The following is a 20,072-nucleotide window of genomic DNA, read 5'->3' as shown; positions in this document are numbered from 1 at the left end:
ACCACATACCCTCTATAAGACATACCACATACCCTCTATAAGACATACCACATACCCTCTATAAGACATACCACATACCCTCTATAAGACATACCACATAAGACATTCCACAGACCCTCTATAAGACATACCACATACCCTCTATAAGACATACCACATACCCTCTATAAGACATACCACATACCCTCTATAAGACATACCACATACCCTCTATAAGACATACCACATACCCTCTATAAGACATACCACATACCCTCTATAAGACATACCACATACCCTCTATAAGACATACCACATACCCTCTATAAGACATACCACATACCCTCTATAAGACATACCACATACCCTCTATAAGACATACCACAGACCCTCTATAAGACATACCACATACCCTCTATAAGACATACCACATACCCTCTATAAGACATACCACATACCCTCTATAAGACATGATACCACATACCCTCTATAAGACATACCACATACCCTCTATAAGACATACCACATACCCTCTATAAGACATACCACATACCCTCTATAAGACATACCACATACCCTCTATAAGACATACCACATACCCTCTATAAGACATACCACATACCCTCTATAAGACATACCACATACCCTCTATAAGACATACCACATACCCTCTATAAGACATACCACATACCCTCTATAAGACATACCACATACCCTCTATAAGACATACCACATACCCTCTATAAGACATACCACATACCCTCTATAAGACATACCACATACCCTCTATAAGACATACCACATACCCTCTATAAGACATACCACAGACCCTCTATAAGACATACCACATACCATCTATAAGACAAACATAAAAAGTCAATAGACTTGGCTTCCACATGACGTCACGGGGGAAAGCCAGACGTTGACGTTACCCTCAACATCTGTGAGTGACCAGCAATTATAAAGTCTTATGATACTTGACCTTGTAGGTCATTATAAAATACTTTACAATGTATTATTATTGTTGTAAAACAATTTGAGTATTTACAAGTGCTAAAACTATAATTATACAGTGTTATAAGCAGATTACAATGTATTATAAGTATGTTTTTAGACATGGGCGTCATAGAAACTATAACTATAAAACCCAATTCTCTTGGGGAGGAGCAAGGAGGAGGAGCAAGGAGCAAGTGAGGTGTGGGGACAATGTAAGGTCCATCCATTACAATTTTTAAAACAATATCTTTATAGATATAATTAGTGCTTAGTGTGGACGGCCCAGTAGACAAAATTGTTATGCAGCGATAAGCAGCGGGGAACACATTTTTCTTTCAGCATTTCATCTTGAAGGCATACAAATACTGAAGGGAATGGGCTAAGATAGCTATTTGTATAGATTTACCTGAGAATAAAAAAGGCCAGCAGTGCCGCTCCTGTTCGAGATATTCTCCTATTGTATCATAAAAATCACACCCATGTGAACTGAGTGGTGTAAGGTCTTATATAGACTGATCAGCTGTGGTCTGACGTAATGTCTGACGTAATGAAATCACACCCGTGTGAACTGGGTGACCATAGCAACCATGCTCATTTTTTGGTACGAACAGACAGACAGACAAACTAACAAAGCCAGTTGTAGGAGTGGTTTACACCACTCAAAAACCTCTGGATGGATGGATGGATGCAGTGTTGTAGTGCTACTTTTAGAAGTGGGGGATGTCCCAAAGACACATGCACACATGCACGCACATTTGCGTGCATGTGTGCAATGCACTATTAAAACATGCAGACGTGTATAGCCTATAGAAACAGGGTTTACAGCTTCATCGTATCCATAAAAGTCAAAAAAACATATTTTTGGCATTTTTTTAGTGGGAGGATGGGGCTCCCCTGCATACCCCCCCACTACACCCCTGGATGGATGGATGGATGGATGGATGGATGGATGGATGGATGGATGATGGATGGATGGATGGATGGATGGATGGATGGATGATGGATGGATGGATGGATGATGGATGGATGGATGGATGGATGATGGATGGATGGATGGATGATGGATGGATGGATGGATGGATGATGGATGGATGGATGATGGATGGATGGATGATGGATGGATGGATGGATGGATGGATGGATGATGGATGGATGGATGGATGGATGGATGGATGGATGGATGGATGGATGGATGGATTGGTCGGATGGATGGATGGATGGATGGATGGATTGGTCGGATGGATGGATGGATGGATGGATGGATGGATGGATTGGTCGGATGGATGGATGGATGGATGGATGGATTGGTCGGATGGATGGATGGATGGATGGATGGATGGATGGATGATGGATGGATGGATGGATGGATGGATTGGTCGGATGGATGGATGGATGGATGGATTGGTCGGATGGATGGATGGATGGATGGATGGATTGGTCGGATGGATGGATGGATGGATGGATGGATGGATGGATTGGTCGGATGGATGGATGGATGGATGGATGGATGGATGGATGGATTGGTCGGATGGATGGATGGATGGATTGGTCGGATGGATGGATGGATGGATGGATGGATGGATGGATTGGTCGGATGGATGGATGGATGGATGGATGGATGGATGGATTGGTCGGATGGATGGATGGATGGATGGATGGATTGGTCGGATGGATGGATGGATGGATGGATTGGTCGGATGGATGGATTGGTCGGATGGATGGATGGATTGGTCGGATGGATGGATGGATGGATGGATTGGTCGGATGGATGGATGGATGGATGGATGGATGGATTGGTCGGATGGATGGATGGATTGGTCGGATGGATGGATGGATGGATGGATGGATGGATGGAGCCTATATGGATGGAGGAAGGGGAATAAAATGAAGAGGGGAGCAGATGACAGGTGACAATGAATGAGACGCCATCCATCATGAGCCTCGCCTGTCTCTCATCCTATTCTTCTGTCTCTGCCAGACTGCCACCCACGGAATGAAAGCTTAACAAGCTCATCCTTACATTATAAACTAGCCCTAACCAAAAATAAACTAACAAAATAATGCAAAATAATGCAAAATATAAAAGGTTTTCATAAACATTTTAATCAATTTCATTAACATTTAATGAGATTGATTTCACTGACTAATTTCTTCAAAGTACGAAACAGGGGTGCAGTACTTAGTTAAGTTTAGACAGTTTTTGGTTCAGACTAGTCATTGGTTAGACCAGTCATTAGTCCTACAACCTATCTCAAACCCTCACCCTAACCCTAACCTCCCACGGGGCAGCACACCTAAACCTAACCTTAACCCATGTCTAACCAATGACTAGTCTAAACTAAGTATGCACCCCCAAAAGGGAATGAATAGACCATACCAAACTATGTAAAGTTGTTTGCTTCCTTAGACCACAAGGTGTCGGGCTAGTCCCGTTTTTAGCAAGGCCATAATATACCCCTCGAATCCAGATGATATCCCCCTTGTGTGTTTCTTTTCTTTTCTTTTTTCTTTTTTTTAATCCCTTCATAATTTATATTTTGGGCTAGTAGACTATATGTTCCTATTTTCGTCAATGCCTTACCCCTTATCCCTAAACATCTTTACCTTTTTTACCATTTTGTAAAACATTTCTGAATAATGTTTTTTCAAAATAGTAAAAAAAGAAAATAAGTTTAGGGATAAGGTACTGGCAAAAATAGGGCCCTATATCTGTTATGTCCATATTACATCCATTGTGTTTTTCATAAATAAGGTTACAAATGATTTTTAACTTAAATCAATCTGGTGGATTGCCCAAACATCTATTGGACAGCAGTCATGCATACTAATATTGTCACATTTTTAGTTATCTGGAACATATTCTTATCACATCATATCAAGTTTTTCCTGACCGATTAGGGCACATATATCACATGGGCCTGAAGGCAAGCCCCAGGCTGCCGGACCATTTGCTGCATGCATTTCACTTGCCTATACTCTCTGCACAAAATCCTTTCAGATGGGGGTCCACAGCCAAATACATATCAATTTGGGGGTCCTTGATATGAAAATGTTTGACAATCACTGGATTAAAGGTAATTAGCCGTAGGCAGTGGCAGTGGGGTCTATAGGTGAGTTATAATACTGTTGCACTTCTCCCTGTTGTAGTGAGGCTGGGTCCACGCTCTGTACTGGCCTGCATTGGGGGGCAGTGAGGCTGGGTCCATGCTCTGTACTGGCCTGCATGGGGGCAGTGAGGCTGGGTCCATGCTCTGTACTGGCCTGCATGGGGGCAGTACTCTGTATTGGGGGCAGTGAGGCTGGGTCCATGCTATGTACTGGCCTGCATGGGGGCAGTACTCTGTACTGGGGGCAGTGAGAAAAGCTGCTACCAGGACTGTGTTTGTATTGACAGTTGACTTGACTCTGTTTATGCTGATACTGTGTTATTGTCACTTGGTGAGTTTATTATTTTCAGTTTACATACGTCTGTGGGCCGAGAGAGCCTGAGCCTTTGTATGGAACTTGGCAAGTTGGCAATAAAGCTACTGAGATGTCCTTGTCTCGTTTCTAGTGTTCCCTCGCTCAAATCCTTTGTAGCCAATACTATCTTTTAATCCAAATGTCTCTTGATTATTTTTTTGCTTTAGCCTTCAACCATTATGTACGTAATTTGTTTGCTTTTGTTTGTATCTGAATTATTTTTTTTGCATTGTTTTTAATCTTCTTGATTTGTGTTGTTTACTTTTTTTTGTACTTTGTAACGCAGTTTTGAAAGGTTCTATATAAATAATAATAATAATTATTATTATTATTATTAATATGGTTACAACATTAAATATGGGCTGTGTGGCCTCGTGGTCACTGTTCAGGAGGGCTTTAAGGCCAGAGGCTGGATAATCTGTTTTGCCATAGCAGAAAAGCAAAGACACAACAAACTTATTATTGACCTTAAAATGTTGGAGGAACAAAACGTGACACACTACAACTGAAGACAATACAGCCCTGAAAACACTGTGCATATCAGGGTTAGCCCCTTTCAATCTGGTCTCCCTATTAAGGGCATACTATTCTATTACTATTAGGCTTAGAGTTCCAGACTTACAAAACTACCTATCAACTTCACGTTTATTGTCAAGTTTGGATTGGATGAAATTATTTCCAACGATTTGCAGTTATAACTTATCGTATCATCATAATCATACAAGAGAAATAAATAATCTAAAAAGTCAGATAACAGGACAACAACATGAAATGTACATACGATGCATGCTAAAAAAGAAAGAAAGAAAAATGAATGAACACAATGCAGGTTGGCACCCGCATTGTAATGGCTTGAAGAGTCAATTCTCACCACCTATGCAGTAGAAATATTTACTGTACACATCAAACAAATCCACAAATACAAGATAAATACATCAGATAGACCGTAGTAGGTCTATCTAGAGATAAAATAAGCATATAGCAAAATAGCAAGTATTTAAGATCCAACAGTGAAACCTTAACATGCAAATAATAAAACCAAACCCTCACAGTCACTGAAACCCAGCAGTTGCTGCAGGCGACCATCAAAGCAATTCTTTTTTCTTTGTGTTCTAACAGGAAATGCAAGTTTTCTTTTAATGTGCGTCAGATACAAATGAAATGGTAAACATCTCAGTAATTCATTTAAAATATTGAAAATACAGCTCATTGTGAACAGGCCTTTTGAAATGTTAAAGAAATTAAATTCAACAGAACAGTACAACATGAACACTTGTTTGAAAAGGTTTTTCAACAGTAATTTGCATGTTTGATACTTAAAATTGCATTTCTACGGGTAGGTAGAACACACACACACACACACACACGCGCGCGCACGCACGCACGCGCGCGCGCGCGCGCGCGCACGCACGCACGCACGCACGCACGCACGCACGCACGCACGCACGCACGCACGCACGCACGCACGCACGCACGCACGCACGCACACACACACACACACACACACACACACACACACACACACACACACACACACACACACACACACACACACACACACACACACACACACACACACACACACAACCAATAACTAATCCTTTCATATAAGTGAAGTGGTGGACATTGTAATGGTCCATCCATTACAATTTTTAAAACAATACCTTTATAGATATAATTATAGTGCTTAGTGTGGACGGCCCAGTAGACAATTGTTATGCAGCGAGGAACACATTTGTTTTCAGCATTTCCTTTTGAAGGCATACAAATACTAAAGGGAATGGGCTAAGATAGATATTTGCATATATTTACCTGAGATTTGCATAGATTTGCCTTCGAGACATGCTCCCATATCATAAAAACACACGCAGTGTGTGCTAGTAAACCCCTGATGACAGCACTAACAAAGCTACTTGCGAGATCACAATCTAACAATGCTAAAGCTTTCAACCTACAGTAATGTTTCGAGCCTTAGGACAAAACAATGCAGTCCTACTCTGTACAATGTATGGTCCTGCTAGTCAGTCACATTATGATTTTCTGAGTATGTCATAATGTTTCTCTGCCCAGAGAAGGCGGGTGATAAATATATCCCGTTGTCCAATTTTGGAGTCCCAGCAGTACTCAGGAGAGAGCACCTTGCTGGGTTTGTGCAACCACAGGTACTTGTTGAGGTGACTCTCATCGTGCCACAGAGCTTCCACATTGTTCTTTTTGTCTTCCATGATGCCCTGGTAGCAGGCATCAGTGATGGACTTCACGTTCTTCCACGAACCCCCAAACACAGCAGCATGGTAATAGAAATCTCCATCTCCAATGTCCATGTAGGCCCTGGACTTTGGGTTATGGTCATAGGTGTACAAGCTCTTTGGAAGGCGATAGTAGTAAGCATGGAGTAAAGCCACAGAATCCCCCAACGCCTCTGATCCAAATCTTCCTGCAAACACCTGGTCCACATCAAAGCAGAAGACGTGGGTACAATGGTGACGAATGTCCGACTCAATGACATCTGATATTGTCTTCATGCGCATCATGGAGATGTCCTGCCACCGGGAGTGCTTGTCCACCTTGATAATCTTCAGGGTTCGCTCCGGGGCAAGCTTGATGTCTGGTACCTCTTCAGGTGCATCCGTAAACACATAATATGTTACCGGTAAGCCAATCATGAAATGATGTTCTGAGGAGTTAAGGAAAGACCCCAGGTAGGCATCTAGATACCTTGGAAGGAAATTGAGGCAAACGTTATAAGAGTAATAAAGTTACAAAGTGCAATACAGATAAGCAAAAGGAATCATTGAAAAGGTTCATGCATCCTGTCTCAGTTTTGACTTCAACATTGATTGTGATCAGAACATTTGACCTGTTTGACAATTGTCAAAAATGGTCTCCCCATTCTCAGTTTTGACCTTGATTGTGCCTTCGTATGTTGTTGGCGCCTTGTATTACAGTATGTAGGCCTACAATAACATTGGTCATCACTGCAATATTTTCTTCATTTGAATAGTTGTAAATATCAACTTTATTTATGCTATCATACCGCATGTGTCCTCTGTACAAGTGTTTAAAGGTATATTCAGTGATTTCACTTAATTCAAATATCACTTTTTTTTATTTATATAATACTCCCTACTATAGATTGTGCTGACCATATAAGGAGTTCCTCCCTGTCCCCAGTTCATCCCTGGCATCAAAAAAACGTAGGTTTTGTTTTTGGCTAGAGGGCCCAGCCTTCATCCAATCAGGATGAGAGGGGCCTTCCTCCAATCATGATCGAGTGGGGGTGTGAGAGCGTGTGCATGTGCACATCTGTCTTTCTTTTATCCGTTGTATTGTGTTTTTGTATGGACATAGTGTTGGGTGCTGGCACATATGCACACATGGCATCAACGCATGGTGTTGTGTGCTGGCACACTATACACTCTGTCTTTCTTTTATCTGTATTGTATTGTATTGTACTGTATGTGTCATTGTATGTTTAGTTTTACTACCTTTTTAAGAGCCTGCTCAGGGACTACAGATGAAAATTAGCTTATGGCTAACTCTGGCACATTTACATGGAAGTGAAAACTGAAATGTTGATTAATGAGCATTGTCCCTGTCAAATAAATAAATAAATAAATAAATAAATAAATAAATAAATAAATAAATAAGTAAGTAAATAAATAAATAAATAAATAAATAAATAAATAAATAAATAAATAAATAAATAAATCAATCTTGTTACCGGGCGGACCGGGTTTTTTTCAAAATCACCCAAATCACTGAATGCTCCTTTAACCACTTTAACCCTATTGTATAACGTAGTTTATTATACTACGTTATACAATACACAGAAATATCACAGAAAAAAGCAGGCCTACAAGCTCACATTGTGGTACTTGTAGATTTTTGCTAATGTTCGCCCCAGAATAGGTTGTGTTCATGTGTGTAACAAACCTGCCCACAGCAAAGACAGTGAGTGCCACAGCAGAATTAGTCTTAGAGTGCATCTTGTCATAAGAATATGGGTTGAACATTCCCTCCCACATGACAGCCGCTCTCCAGTATGTGCATGTCTGAACATCATCTCTGGACCTGATGTGGGAGACAACTGTTGTAAGTTTCAAAGCAAAAGATACATATGGAACAACTGTAGTATAAAGTAAATTAATTGATTAATTGTTTTGTATTCATTGTAGGCCTACCGGTAGGCCTACATTTAAAATAAAAGGCAAGCAATTTGTACACCTACAAAAGCAACAGGTGCATAAGAGAAGCTACCGCATGTGAAAGTGAACATGAGCCTTGGATTGCAAAAAGGGGGTTGTAGTACCATTCTATGGTCTCAGCTAGGGGACTCAATAGTTTTGAATGAACAGGTAGTTCTCCTAATAATGAAGATACTAGCCTGGTCCCCTAAAACTGCTAAATCCTGACTGTTAATTTAAACTCTGCAAACATTTGGCAAGATTAGGTGAACAGGATTATATTCCGTTGTGCCAACTTCGTTATTTGCGGCTGGAGGTGTGGCTGTGGGTGTGCCGTGTTGGCACGCTTTCCCCAAAATTGCTATTTTGGCCACACACATTTGGGAAAGGGCATAGCAGATTCTTAAAGCACACGTAAGCCGTAATGCCAAATGTATTTGGTAGAGCGGCGCGCCTGCAATGGACATGTCAGGCTGCTTCGGTGCACAACATCTCACCTTATACTCCATGCATCTCTGTGATTCTGATTTTCCTAACAACCTTCTGCATAAAATATAAATGTATTCCAATGCAGCGACCCGTATATCCCATTCTGGAAGGGAACCCCTTTTGGTGTTCTAACCAAGCATTGTGTTATACTTTAGCTATTGAAAAATAGCAGATCTACAAGCTCATAGCACGTCAAAAATGCGGCACAAATCTTTGAATATATATTCTTTCAGAGCGAACGTTTTTCTTATTTCGATGTCAGGCCTAAATGGGGTATATAGACTATACTGCTGTAAAGGGTAAAAGAGATATGCAGGAATAAACAATCAGGACTTCAGTGTGTTACATTATGAATCTGATGGGTTGCCAAATGTGGTGTAACCACATTTGTTTTCATAGATAGCAGACACTGCTGTCTGCTATCTATGAAAACGAATACCTAAAGTGGTCACCTAAACATTGTGGGCACCTCAATGTGAATTGGGCAAGTAAAGAATAAATGTATATGTTTTGGAAAATTATGTTATTAATTATGTATTGTAATTAAATATGTATTGCAATTAAATATACATGACTTGAACAGCATTATCAGACCATAATTTATCGTTCAACTTGTTTATGCCATAATGACTGCATGGTTGTCCACAGATTTTGTAGCAATTTGTAGCCTTTTCCAGAAATATTAGGCTTTAAATATCAAATGTTTCAAGCATTTTCAAATCATGACTACTTCACCTTATTTCAGACACTCTTCCAAAGCATACATTTATTCAAACAAATAGACAATTTAACATTCAGGTGCCTAGACTTCTCAGGTTCCCACTCTTTTTCCGGTTACTATCCTAAACCTAAACTATTACATTTAGGGAATTTCCTTTGTATGCCAGGCAGTGCCGGCCCTGAGCAATTTGGTGCCCTAGGCAGGATTTTTCGTGATGCCCCCTTGAACAATGACCATGGCCCCCTTGTGTTCTAAAGCACTGTGTGTTTTATTTTTTTGCTTGGTCGATGCCCCCCCTCCCCTCATGATGCCCTAGGCAACTGCCTGTTCTGCCTGATGGGAGGGCCGGCCCTGATGCCAGGACCTGTTCATGACTCCTGTTCAGGCAGGCTTTTACATAGCTGTTGTGATCTAATCTATTTGTGCTGTGACATGTCCTGTACTGAGATGTCCAGTGTTTAAAATGTCTATTGGACGACCGGTTCTTTTTCCCCTCCTTTATTTACCCAGGGTAGTAGCTGAGCACAAGTGCTCATTTTCAGCAACATAGAAACACACAGACAGACACACACATTAAAACCTGGGAGCTGACCAGTAAAATCACAGTCTTATACTGTTGGCCACTAAGCAGCTCCGCTGGAGCCGTTGGAGGTTCAGTGCCTTGCTCAATACAAGGGCACTTCAGCGGTGTTGGGTGAGTGATGACCAATGATGATCAGCGGTGGCCTAAGGGTCAGAGGAGCGCCCTTGTTGCCGAAAGGTTGCCGGTTCGATTCCCCGGACGGGCAGGAAAAATCAGGGTGGGGAAGTGATTGTCATCACTCACCCAACACCGCTGAAGTGCCCTGTTGACACGTTCCTGTTGTGCCCTGTTGACACGTGACACGTTCTTCTGCTTTGTGACTTTTTGTTTGTGAAAGGGGCAAGAAAATGAAGTGGCTGGCAAGCCTTTGGACCCAAACAAAAATGTGAAGACAAATGTTTTTCATTCAGCTCAGAGTTACTATTGAGTTAACTATTGACATAACATTACAGGAATGCAGAGTAGTTCAATAGTGTGAACTGGCTAAACAGGTGTCTGGTGTGCGTGTGTCTATAGTGTCAAAGATTGCATGCACAATTACGCATTATAGAGTTTGTTAACTCTGCTAATGGTTGAACTCATGCTGAAATGAAATTTGACTTACAGTTTGATTACAGTTACGTTTGGTGAGCCCCTTTCCCTACCGCAAACTGGTTGCAAAACTGGTTCAACCAGTCTGACATTTTGACCCAATTTAGCATACAATGACACATTTTGGAAAAGTTTCACTTACAGTGGCACAGCGAAAAAGTTCTGATCAAATAATTAGGCGGCTAATTACAAATAATTAGCCGATCGGAAAAATGAAAATAAATAGGCCTACTAATAATTTTGAGACTAACTTTTGAAAATTGTTCACTTTACCTACATGCCCAAAATAGAGATGCAGGGTTGAAAGTGATTAAACATAATACGTCGCTATAATAGTCTATTTTGATCATATTTGTACAGAAACTGTATTATGATTATTATCTTGTATTATATTGTATGTAAACAGGAGATGGGCTCCTGACATAATGTGTCACATGGCTTGTTTCACAAGGCTACAACTTACAGTACGTATTATGAATAAAACCCTCTTGTATCTTGAATCTAAACATCTTACCAAAGATCAAGGGTGTCATCTATATGGTCTCTCAGCTTCTCTCCAGGGGTCATTGGACATTTATCCATAGGAATAAACCCTACAATATAGCTGAGAAAAAAAGATACATCTTTAGTATTGGAACATGAAGAGCAAGGCGAAGGCGTAGGAGATGAATAGGTATGTGACTTCCAAGTAATGGAGAAGGTGTACATAGAAGTAGCTGAGGCTGTCTTGGAGCCTCGTAGAACAAAGAGAAGGAATAAATCCTGGGCACACGTTCCGAAAGAATCAAGAAGCAGCTAAAAGAGAAGTATGCAGAGAAGAAGTTAAAAGCAGACAAAAGGAAATGGATAGAGAACATTAAAGGTACGAAGCAGAAGATATTGCAAGAAAACAACACATGAAGATACTATATGGACTCACAAAGACACTGTGCAATGAGAGATCCAGACAGAGTACAGCAGTACTGGACTCTGTCTTTTTCCACTATTGAGGCTGTACCTCAATATTGGAAAAAAAAGTGGAAGAGATGCAATTAACCAATTTAGGCCTGACGTCGAAATAAAAAAAAAGTTCGCTTTTCAAAAATAGCAGACCTACAAGCTTGTAGCGCGCCACCGAGTGGCACGCTACGAGCTTGTAGATCTGCTATTTTTCAATAGCTAAATCATAACATAATGTTTAAAACACCAAAAGGGGTTCCCGCCCAAAATGGGTTAAGTTGAGATGGACACGGGTAGGGGAAAAACAAAGCAAGTCTTCATACTGCGAAACATCATTGAACAAGTTAACGAGTGGCAAGCGACACTATACATGAATTTTGTAGATTTCGAAATGGCTTTCGATTCTGTCCATCACGAAAGCCTGTGGATGATTATGAAGAGGTACAGAATCCCAGAGAAGATTGTGAGAATGGTACGAACGTTTTATGAAGACTTCCAGTGTGCAGTAGAAGACCAGGGAGAAATATTATGTGATTATGTAATCACATAATATATTATATTATATTATATTATATTATATTATATTATATTATATTATATTATATTATATTATATTATATTATATTATATTATATTATATTATATTATATTATATTATATTATATTATATATTATGTAATATGTCAGAGTTTGTGATGGACTGGGTTGAGAAGGACAGTTAGACAGGGAGAGAATGGAATTCGATAGAAGCTGACATCAAAACTTGATGACCTAGACTTCGCAGGCAGACATTGCATTGCTCTCCTCCTCAAAACATTAACATACAAAAGACAAAAACAATGATGACTAATGCAAGAAACCAGAATTCAGAGGTAGGGCAGTTCACTTACTTGGGACTGGGAGTCACAGTTTGTAAAGAGGGAGGTGGCATGAAGGACTTGAATAGACTGTCAAAAGCAAGAGGTTCAGTCATCAGACTTAAAGGGTTAGTTACGATTTTTGGACTTAAAGCTGTAGTAAATATACTTGCCATTAATATAGTGTTTGCAAACTGCAAAGGTATTCATTGATTGCCTGAGTCCCATGGTGGGAGTTGTGGTCTGGTTTTGGTGAATATTAGGTAGTTCTGGTCATTTGGTTGGGGTCTGGGGGCCACATTGGGGGGTTGGGGTCTGGGGGCCACGCATTAAAAATAAATTAATCCCCCAAACTAGCGTAATTTGGCAATTATTGGCAAGTATTTCCTACAGTTTTAAGACCAAAAACCATTTAAAAAGACCTGGAGCTCCAACAGCATCACAAGAAGAACCAAAGCTAAAACTGTACAAGACACTAGTGATGCCTGTAGGCCTATTGCTATAATTATGCGAAATGTGGAAAATGAACAAAGGAGACAACAAGGCAGTTGATGTGTTCCCTAGATGCCTACGAAGAATACTCCATATTTTGTTTGCCTTGACTTGTTGAGACTTGTTGAGAGAGCTGAGATGAAGCCACTGAGTGAGGAAGTGAAGCTGTGTAGATGTTGGACACATTTACGAAACGAGAAATAATAATAAAACTAGAAAAAGTGCCCGTCGGGTCTCCTGGTGGCGCTATAATAAGCCAATGTGAAAAGGGTGCCATTTCTTCTTGCGCCTTGGATGGCAATTGGATGATTTGAGGCATTTTGTTCCAAAAATGTGTTTTGCAAAAATCCACCTGTTGGTGGCACTATAACAGGCTAATGTGAAAAGGGTGGGATATATTCCTCAGCCTAGTAGGAACATCTGTGAAAGATTTCACGTAAATTGCACATTTCATGATTTGAGGCTTTTTGTTCAAAACGGGCCAATCCTGCAAATTTTGAAAGCCAATGTTAGCCAATCAGGATGGAATATGAAATATCGGACAGATCTGTCTTGATCACATGACTATAGAGATACTGTGTAACGATTAGCAGGATTTTTGGACAAAATATGGAGCAGTAAAATACCAAAAATACCCAAAAAATTGTTTTACAATAGTCGGCCTCCTGGTGGTGCTATAACAGGCCGTTCTGTTTTGGTGCAGCAATGCAGAAGTGGGGTCTCACAGACAGTGCCCACTGCGAATGTGGGGATCTATTACAGACTGTGGAACACGTGCTGACCCATATACCGGCCACCGAATGGTGATCGTGGGTTAATTGACCTAGACAATGACACACTGGACTGGCTTGCTGCAACGGAGTTGAAGGTCTAAGGACATACGACAGAAGAATAAGAGGCCGTTCTGGAAAATTTGGGGCAGAGGTTCATCATTGGCATCTAGGGAGTGTGTGTGCAAAGTTTGGCATCGACCAGGTTAACGGTGCCGGAGATTAGCTGGTAACAGACGGACGGACGGACGGACGGACGGACGGACGGACGGACGGACGGACGGACGGACGGACGGACACACACACACACACACACACACACACACACACACACACACACACACACACACACACACACAGACGGACACACGGACACACGGACATACTCTCTCCTGGTGGAGACAATAACAATGTCATGCATGCGGGCACCAGAAGGGAAACGAAGAAAAGGAAGTCCAAAGACCACCTGGAGGCATACCATTGAGATTCAAAGAAAGACAAGAAGCAGGACGATGGAAATCATGGTCTGAAGTGAGGACTGCAGCATGCAGCTGACCGTTAAAAGTGGAAGCTCACTGTGAAGGCCTTATGTGCCACAAGGCACGAAGTGGATAGGTATGGTAGGTACTGTATAGCTGAGAAAAAAAGAAAAATCCCCAAGGTTGAAATGCATGCAGGTGTCATAGCAGCACCACTGTACTAGGCATGAAAAAAACAAAGACAGATACAGATGTAAGGCACTATCATGTTAGTTTTGAAGTAGTCTCGCGTTACCAGACTGTTGCATCCGCGATTTCCAAACGCTTCATCATACAGTCTGGGCCAACGGAAGAGCTGTCATGAGTAAGCGATAAAGCGGAAGTGGAGCCACTGATGGATAATTTTGAGTTATTGTAGATCTGTTATTTTGTGGATGGAAGTTTCCATGTTCCCAATGACCATGTATTTTTCATGCCCTGTATCCCACTAAGTTACATCTCATTTCTGCCCCAGCGTAAAACAGATAGTATTAAATCTCACTCTCCCCCAGTCAGCGAGTAAGATAAAGAATTGTTGTTTCCCGATTGTCTGCGTGTCTGTGGAAAACACCCTGTTATTCGGCCTTGGTGCTTTGCCAGAGCAGACAAGTTGTCTCCTAGTTACGTTAGCTGGTGGGCTTTAACTTTGAATTATGAACTACATTTACATGATTAACTACATATCCCATACATTATGCTTCCTGGTTTGGATAGGAAGTGACAGTGAATCATCCTTTGGTTGTTTGACACGTTGCTCTGTGTAGCGTATTCTATCTGATTAAAATGATATATATACCGTGTCCATTTTGTGGCACGGCAGAGAGACATTTTGTAATTTGGCTGTATGTGGGATCTGTTCTGTGCTCTCTCCGAACTGAAATTAATCGACAAAACGATATCTGCTCTGACTGGACTCACTTCTTTCTGGTGGACTCATTTTTCCTATTGGGTATTTAAAGGTATTTTTCTAAAGAGTATTTCCTGCTTAAGGTAACATTTGTTAAGGTAACATTTGGATATTGATCTTTCTCTTAAAAGTATTCCTGTTAAAGCTAATTATTAACTTTATCATCTAAATGGTTTAATAACCATTTTTGTCAATTGTTAGAGGCTCTCTGCCTAGATTTGTGAGGCTGAGTATTTATTTGTACTCTGATTACTTTTCAAAAGTATTTTTACAGTTTTATAGTTATAGCTCTGGCTATCGAAGTAATAAATAATACAGTCCTGTTTATCATTAGTAAATCATTAATTGTCCCTTCTGCATTTTATATGCAACAATTGGTCTTCGATCCTTCCCTTATCATAAATATTTATAACAGCCACCTCGCCACTTCCGTTTCGTCTTTACAGCTTAGCAGAAAAGGAACTCAGCTCATGGGGGCTATATGTCCAGACCTTAGAGTATATATGAATAGACGGCACCCGGAGGAAACCCTGAGGCGAAATGGACATAGTGGCCGAATTTGGTATTGGAGCGCTGGGCCAAACTCATGAACGTGCTGGTCCGTTGACTATGCGCACTGTAGAAGCCATCCTCACTGTTTTGGATGTGTATTTATTATTATTATCACAATTATCATTTGGCATTATTGGGTATTGGTTTGATGGGCTATTATGTATTTGAATCACTGTTTGGACACCAAGGGCACGCCTCCCCAGGCCTAATTGATTGATGGAGAGCATATGTAGGCCTGGGTGATTGGGAAATGGACATAGTGGGTGATTGATGCACCTGGTGGACAAACCAGTTTTTAACAGACAGACAACACAGAAGAGACAAATGCCAGAAGGAGCTGTTTGTAATGTACCATCACTGCACTTTAAAGGAAAGTAAATACAAACCAAAAATGACATTGAACCTGTGGACAATCTGTTTCTTTGATCTGCGTACATCCATAGTCCCTATAGGTGCATCGTGGGTTTGTTGGCTAAGGTAGAAATGTTTGGAACCAACAAAGAGCCACAACATGCACGTTCATGATGACACGTGAACGCTGTTTCAGTGCAATGACAGTCAACGGCCAGCGCGTTCATGAGTTTGGCCCAATCAATCCCAGAATGCACTCTGTTCCTACCCGGAAGGAGGAGTGAAATCGCCTCATGCGCTTTTGAGCAACTTAATGCAAGTGGATGGGAGGAGAAATCCGGTGCCGTCTCTATTCATATATACTCTAAGGCATGGGTTCCCAAAGTGGGGTCCGGGGACCCCAGGGGGTACCAGCTCAATTTGAGATAGTTAGGAACCAAATGGACCCTTATGGGTCTGTAACTCAGAGAGTGTACAAATGGAACCAAATGGACCCTAATGGGTCCATTTGGTACCATTTGCACACTCTCAGAGTTAAATTAGCAGTGGTTTTACAATATAAATTGGGGTACCAGAGATAGAAATGCCATTAAATCGGGGGTCCGTAGCATAATGCGTGTGAAACTGGGGGGTCCATGAAATTAATATGTTTCAGAATCACTGCTAGAGCCGTAAAAATCCTCCCTTATCGGGGTCACTGGCATATGTTTTCAAATGGGGGGTCCGTGGCCTAATAAATGTTGATTTGGGGGTCCTTGACACGAAAAGGTTTGGGAACCTGCACTGCTCTAAGGTCCAGACCCTATATAGCATTCGGAGATTGTGGAATAGTTGTCTGGTAACGCGAGACTAGTTTTGAAGTGACAAACCACTGAAACCAGCAGGAAGTAACTAAATCCAAAAGTAAAATAAATGGTAAATGGTGCATTTATATAGCGCCTTTATCCAAACCGCTTTACATAGATTGTGCATTACATTCACCCATTCATACACCGATTGCAGCGGAAGCCATGCAAGGTACCAACCAGCACATCGGGAGCAATTTGGGGTTCAGTGTCTTGCCCAAGGACACTTCGACATGTAGACAGGAGGAGCCGGGATTCGAACCGCCGACCCTTGGATCATTGGACGACCTGCTCTACCTCTTGAGCCACAGTCGCCCCAGAGTAAAGTAAAGTAAATTGGACTGGTATTCACCTGACGGTCGTGACAGATGAGTGTGACAGATAGATGCAGAGCACAATGATGGCGAGACAGAGACAACACTGAAAGATGCTCTTGGTCTTGTGACATCTGTAAGACAGACCAAACAGTCAATTAAAAAAGGAACATCAAACATTCTACTAAATTATATAGGGCTGGGAAATATATCGATAATATATAATTGATATTGTGATATTCCTGTTTTTAATCCCTTGAGCATTGTTTATATAAAATATGTATTTGTTTATTGTGATACTATACAGCGAAAAATGTAATATAATAAATGAATTCCTTCTAAAGATGAGAGAAGCCTACAGTAGCTTACCTCATCATGACATGAGGGATGCTCTCTGAAATACAATGCTGGTGGCTCTGTCTTGGATGTATTGGAGTGTTCATAACACCTATTAAGAACAGGAAGAAACTTGCACTTTACACACACAGAAATAAGCCTGCCAGTATACAAATCTATACAAACTATGAGGGTTTGATTGATTTATCTGATGTTTATTTTAGGATAAACTAAATATCAGCTCTGACTGGCTGTGTTCTACCACACCACGATCCTGACTACTTCACAGTTTCAAGATCCTATGTGGTGTTGCTTCAAGCAAGGATTTATTATTTTATTTTCGACAAGCGAGAAAAATAAAATAAAATCCTTATTTAGCCTACAAGTAGCCTATAGGATACATATTTTCGCAAGTAAGGGAGTATCGGCTTTGAATTAATAATGTCCGCGGCAGAAGGGTGGTATATAGGCTAGCCTAATTACCTGTCACTTGTCTTGTGCGTGTAGTCTTTATTGTCACATCTGTGACAAACAGAACAGAACACATGTCTAACGATTATGTGTTCTATATTTATCGGGATTGAGATGAACGATTAGCCTACATAGACAGAAAACCACGTGGACATTCACTGTGTAACTATGTTATAACTATAGGCTACAGAATTATTAGGATACCCTAGCTGGCATTCCTCTATAGCCTACATCTTTGACGGTGCGGCATTGGCGGATCGATTTAATTGATTGATTGATTAAAGTATTTATTAACAGTTTGCAGAATGGGTACATTTCACATGAAAGCACAACTCAATACAAAGACTGTTACTGTGGACGACACGCTGATAAAGCGTTACACTTGTTTACAACATGGTCCACCTTTTTCTTTCATCAGAACTCACTTCATTTCATCAGAACTCACCTGTGGATTGTTGATTAAAAAAAAGTTGTTAAAAGTAATCCATGTCGCTGTTACCTTATTTAGGCTATTAGAAGAGTTATTACACGCGTTTCTTAAGTTATGATGAGCAAAGTCAGCTACAGAGATAGGCTGCCGCTATACCCGTCTTGTCTGCATCGCAAAATGTAGGCTAAATAGGTGCGGCTGCGGTGTTCTAAGGTTGCAAAGCAGCTTCTTCATGTCGGGAGGGGTGTGGTGGGCTTGCAGATTCCCTTAGGGCAGGCCAGAGCCTTAGATATAGACAAAGGCTACCTATACAGTATTATGAGCACGCCACGCACGCCGTGACGCATTCTCTGTTACACACTTCTGCTATTGCAGTTCTATTTACTATCTACTTCAGGTTCTGACTATAATTGCGTAGGCCGGTAACACTTGCAGATAAGGTTCATCAAGTAATGATTAATGATTAACTAATACATAACTAATACATTAGTTAAGCATTAGTTAATCATTATTTCATCACAATTCATCATGAATTAATGATGACTTCATCATGAATTAACTGTAGTTAGTTAATCATGATTCATGGCATTCATGATTTCATTTATAGATCAGATTTATTCGCCCAAATCTATGCCCACGATGAGTGCTCAAAGGCGGGTAGGTTTAGTCAGCAGACTGTCTCTCTGGAGGTCCTTCCTGGTTGTCCCCAAGGGTATTTTTTCTCAATTCTATGCCCACGATGAGTGCTCAAAGGTGGGTAGGGGTCCCTGGTACCCGTAGGCCTATAGGGAAACTTGGGAAAGCAACTAGCGATGGGCAGTTCATACCACACATATACGTATACAGGCCTACTGACATACATTTAAGGTCATAGCCCTATTGTTGATTTATTATGTGTCACTTTTGAAGGCCTTCAAAAGTGACATGTGAATTGAATAATAACCCTCATAGTTTGTATAGATTTGTATACTGGCAGGCTTATTTCTGTGGGTGTAAAGTGCAAGTTTCTTCCTGTTCTTAATAGGTGTTATGAACACTCCAATACATCCAAGATTGATTGATTGATTGAAATATGTATTAACAGTTTGCAGAATTACAGTACATTTCAAGCACAAACTCAATACAAAGACTGTTAACTGTGAGTGGACACTTGTTTACAAGAGGGTCCACCTTGTTCAATTCATCAAAAAGAGCCAGCAGCATTGTATTTCAGAGAGCATCCCTCTGTTATGATGAGGTAAGCTACTGTAGGCTTCTCTCATCTTTAGAAGGAATTCATTTA

At 40.8% G+C, this 20,072-nt stretch overlaps 1 protein-coding gene across 4 annotated transcripts; it reads right to left on the bottom strand.

The window, feature by feature from the left end:
- Positions 1 to 5,907: 5,907 nt before the first annotated feature.
- LOC306929121 (N-acetyllactosaminide alpha-1,3-galactosyltransferase-like) lies at positions 5,908 to 19,024 on the bottom strand. 4 transcript variants are annotated; one of them, XM_079509535.1, is made up of 6 exons: positions 18,806 to 19,024; positions 17,923 to 18,001; positions 17,592 to 17,687; positions 11,523 to 11,612; positions 8,374 to 8,511; positions 5,908 to 7,155 (listed from the first exon to the last, which is right to left on the bottom strand). In XM_079509535.1, exons 2-6 carry the CDS (start codon positions 17,994 to 17,996, stop codon positions 6,468 to 6,470), a joined length of 1,086 nt encoding a protein of 361 aa, XP_079365661.1. In that variant the 5' UTR covers positions 17,997 to 18,001; positions 18,806 to 19,024; the 3' UTR covers positions 5,908 to 6,467. The 4 variants fall into 4 exon arrangements, with proteins under 4 accessions (XP_079365661.1, XP_079365664.1, XP_079365662.1 ...); XM_079509538.1 differs by having other exon boundaries at positions 11,523 to 11,601; XM_079509536.1 differs by lacking the exons at positions 17,592 to 17,687; positions 17,923 to 18,001; positions 18,806 to 19,024 and adding an exon at positions 14,841 to 14,902.
- Positions 19,025 to 20,072: the final 1,048 nt, after the last annotated feature.

The sequence above is a fragment of the Electrona antarctica genome (assembly GCF_951216825.1).
Source record: "Electrona antarctica genome assembly, chromosome: 9".
Classification (NCBI taxonomy): Eukaryota; Metazoa; Chordata; class Actinopteri; order Myctophiformes; family Myctophidae; genus Electrona; species Electrona antarctica.
The sequence above is the reverse complement of the archived record's forward strand: the minus strand, read 5'-3'. Positions and strand labels throughout refer to the sequence as shown.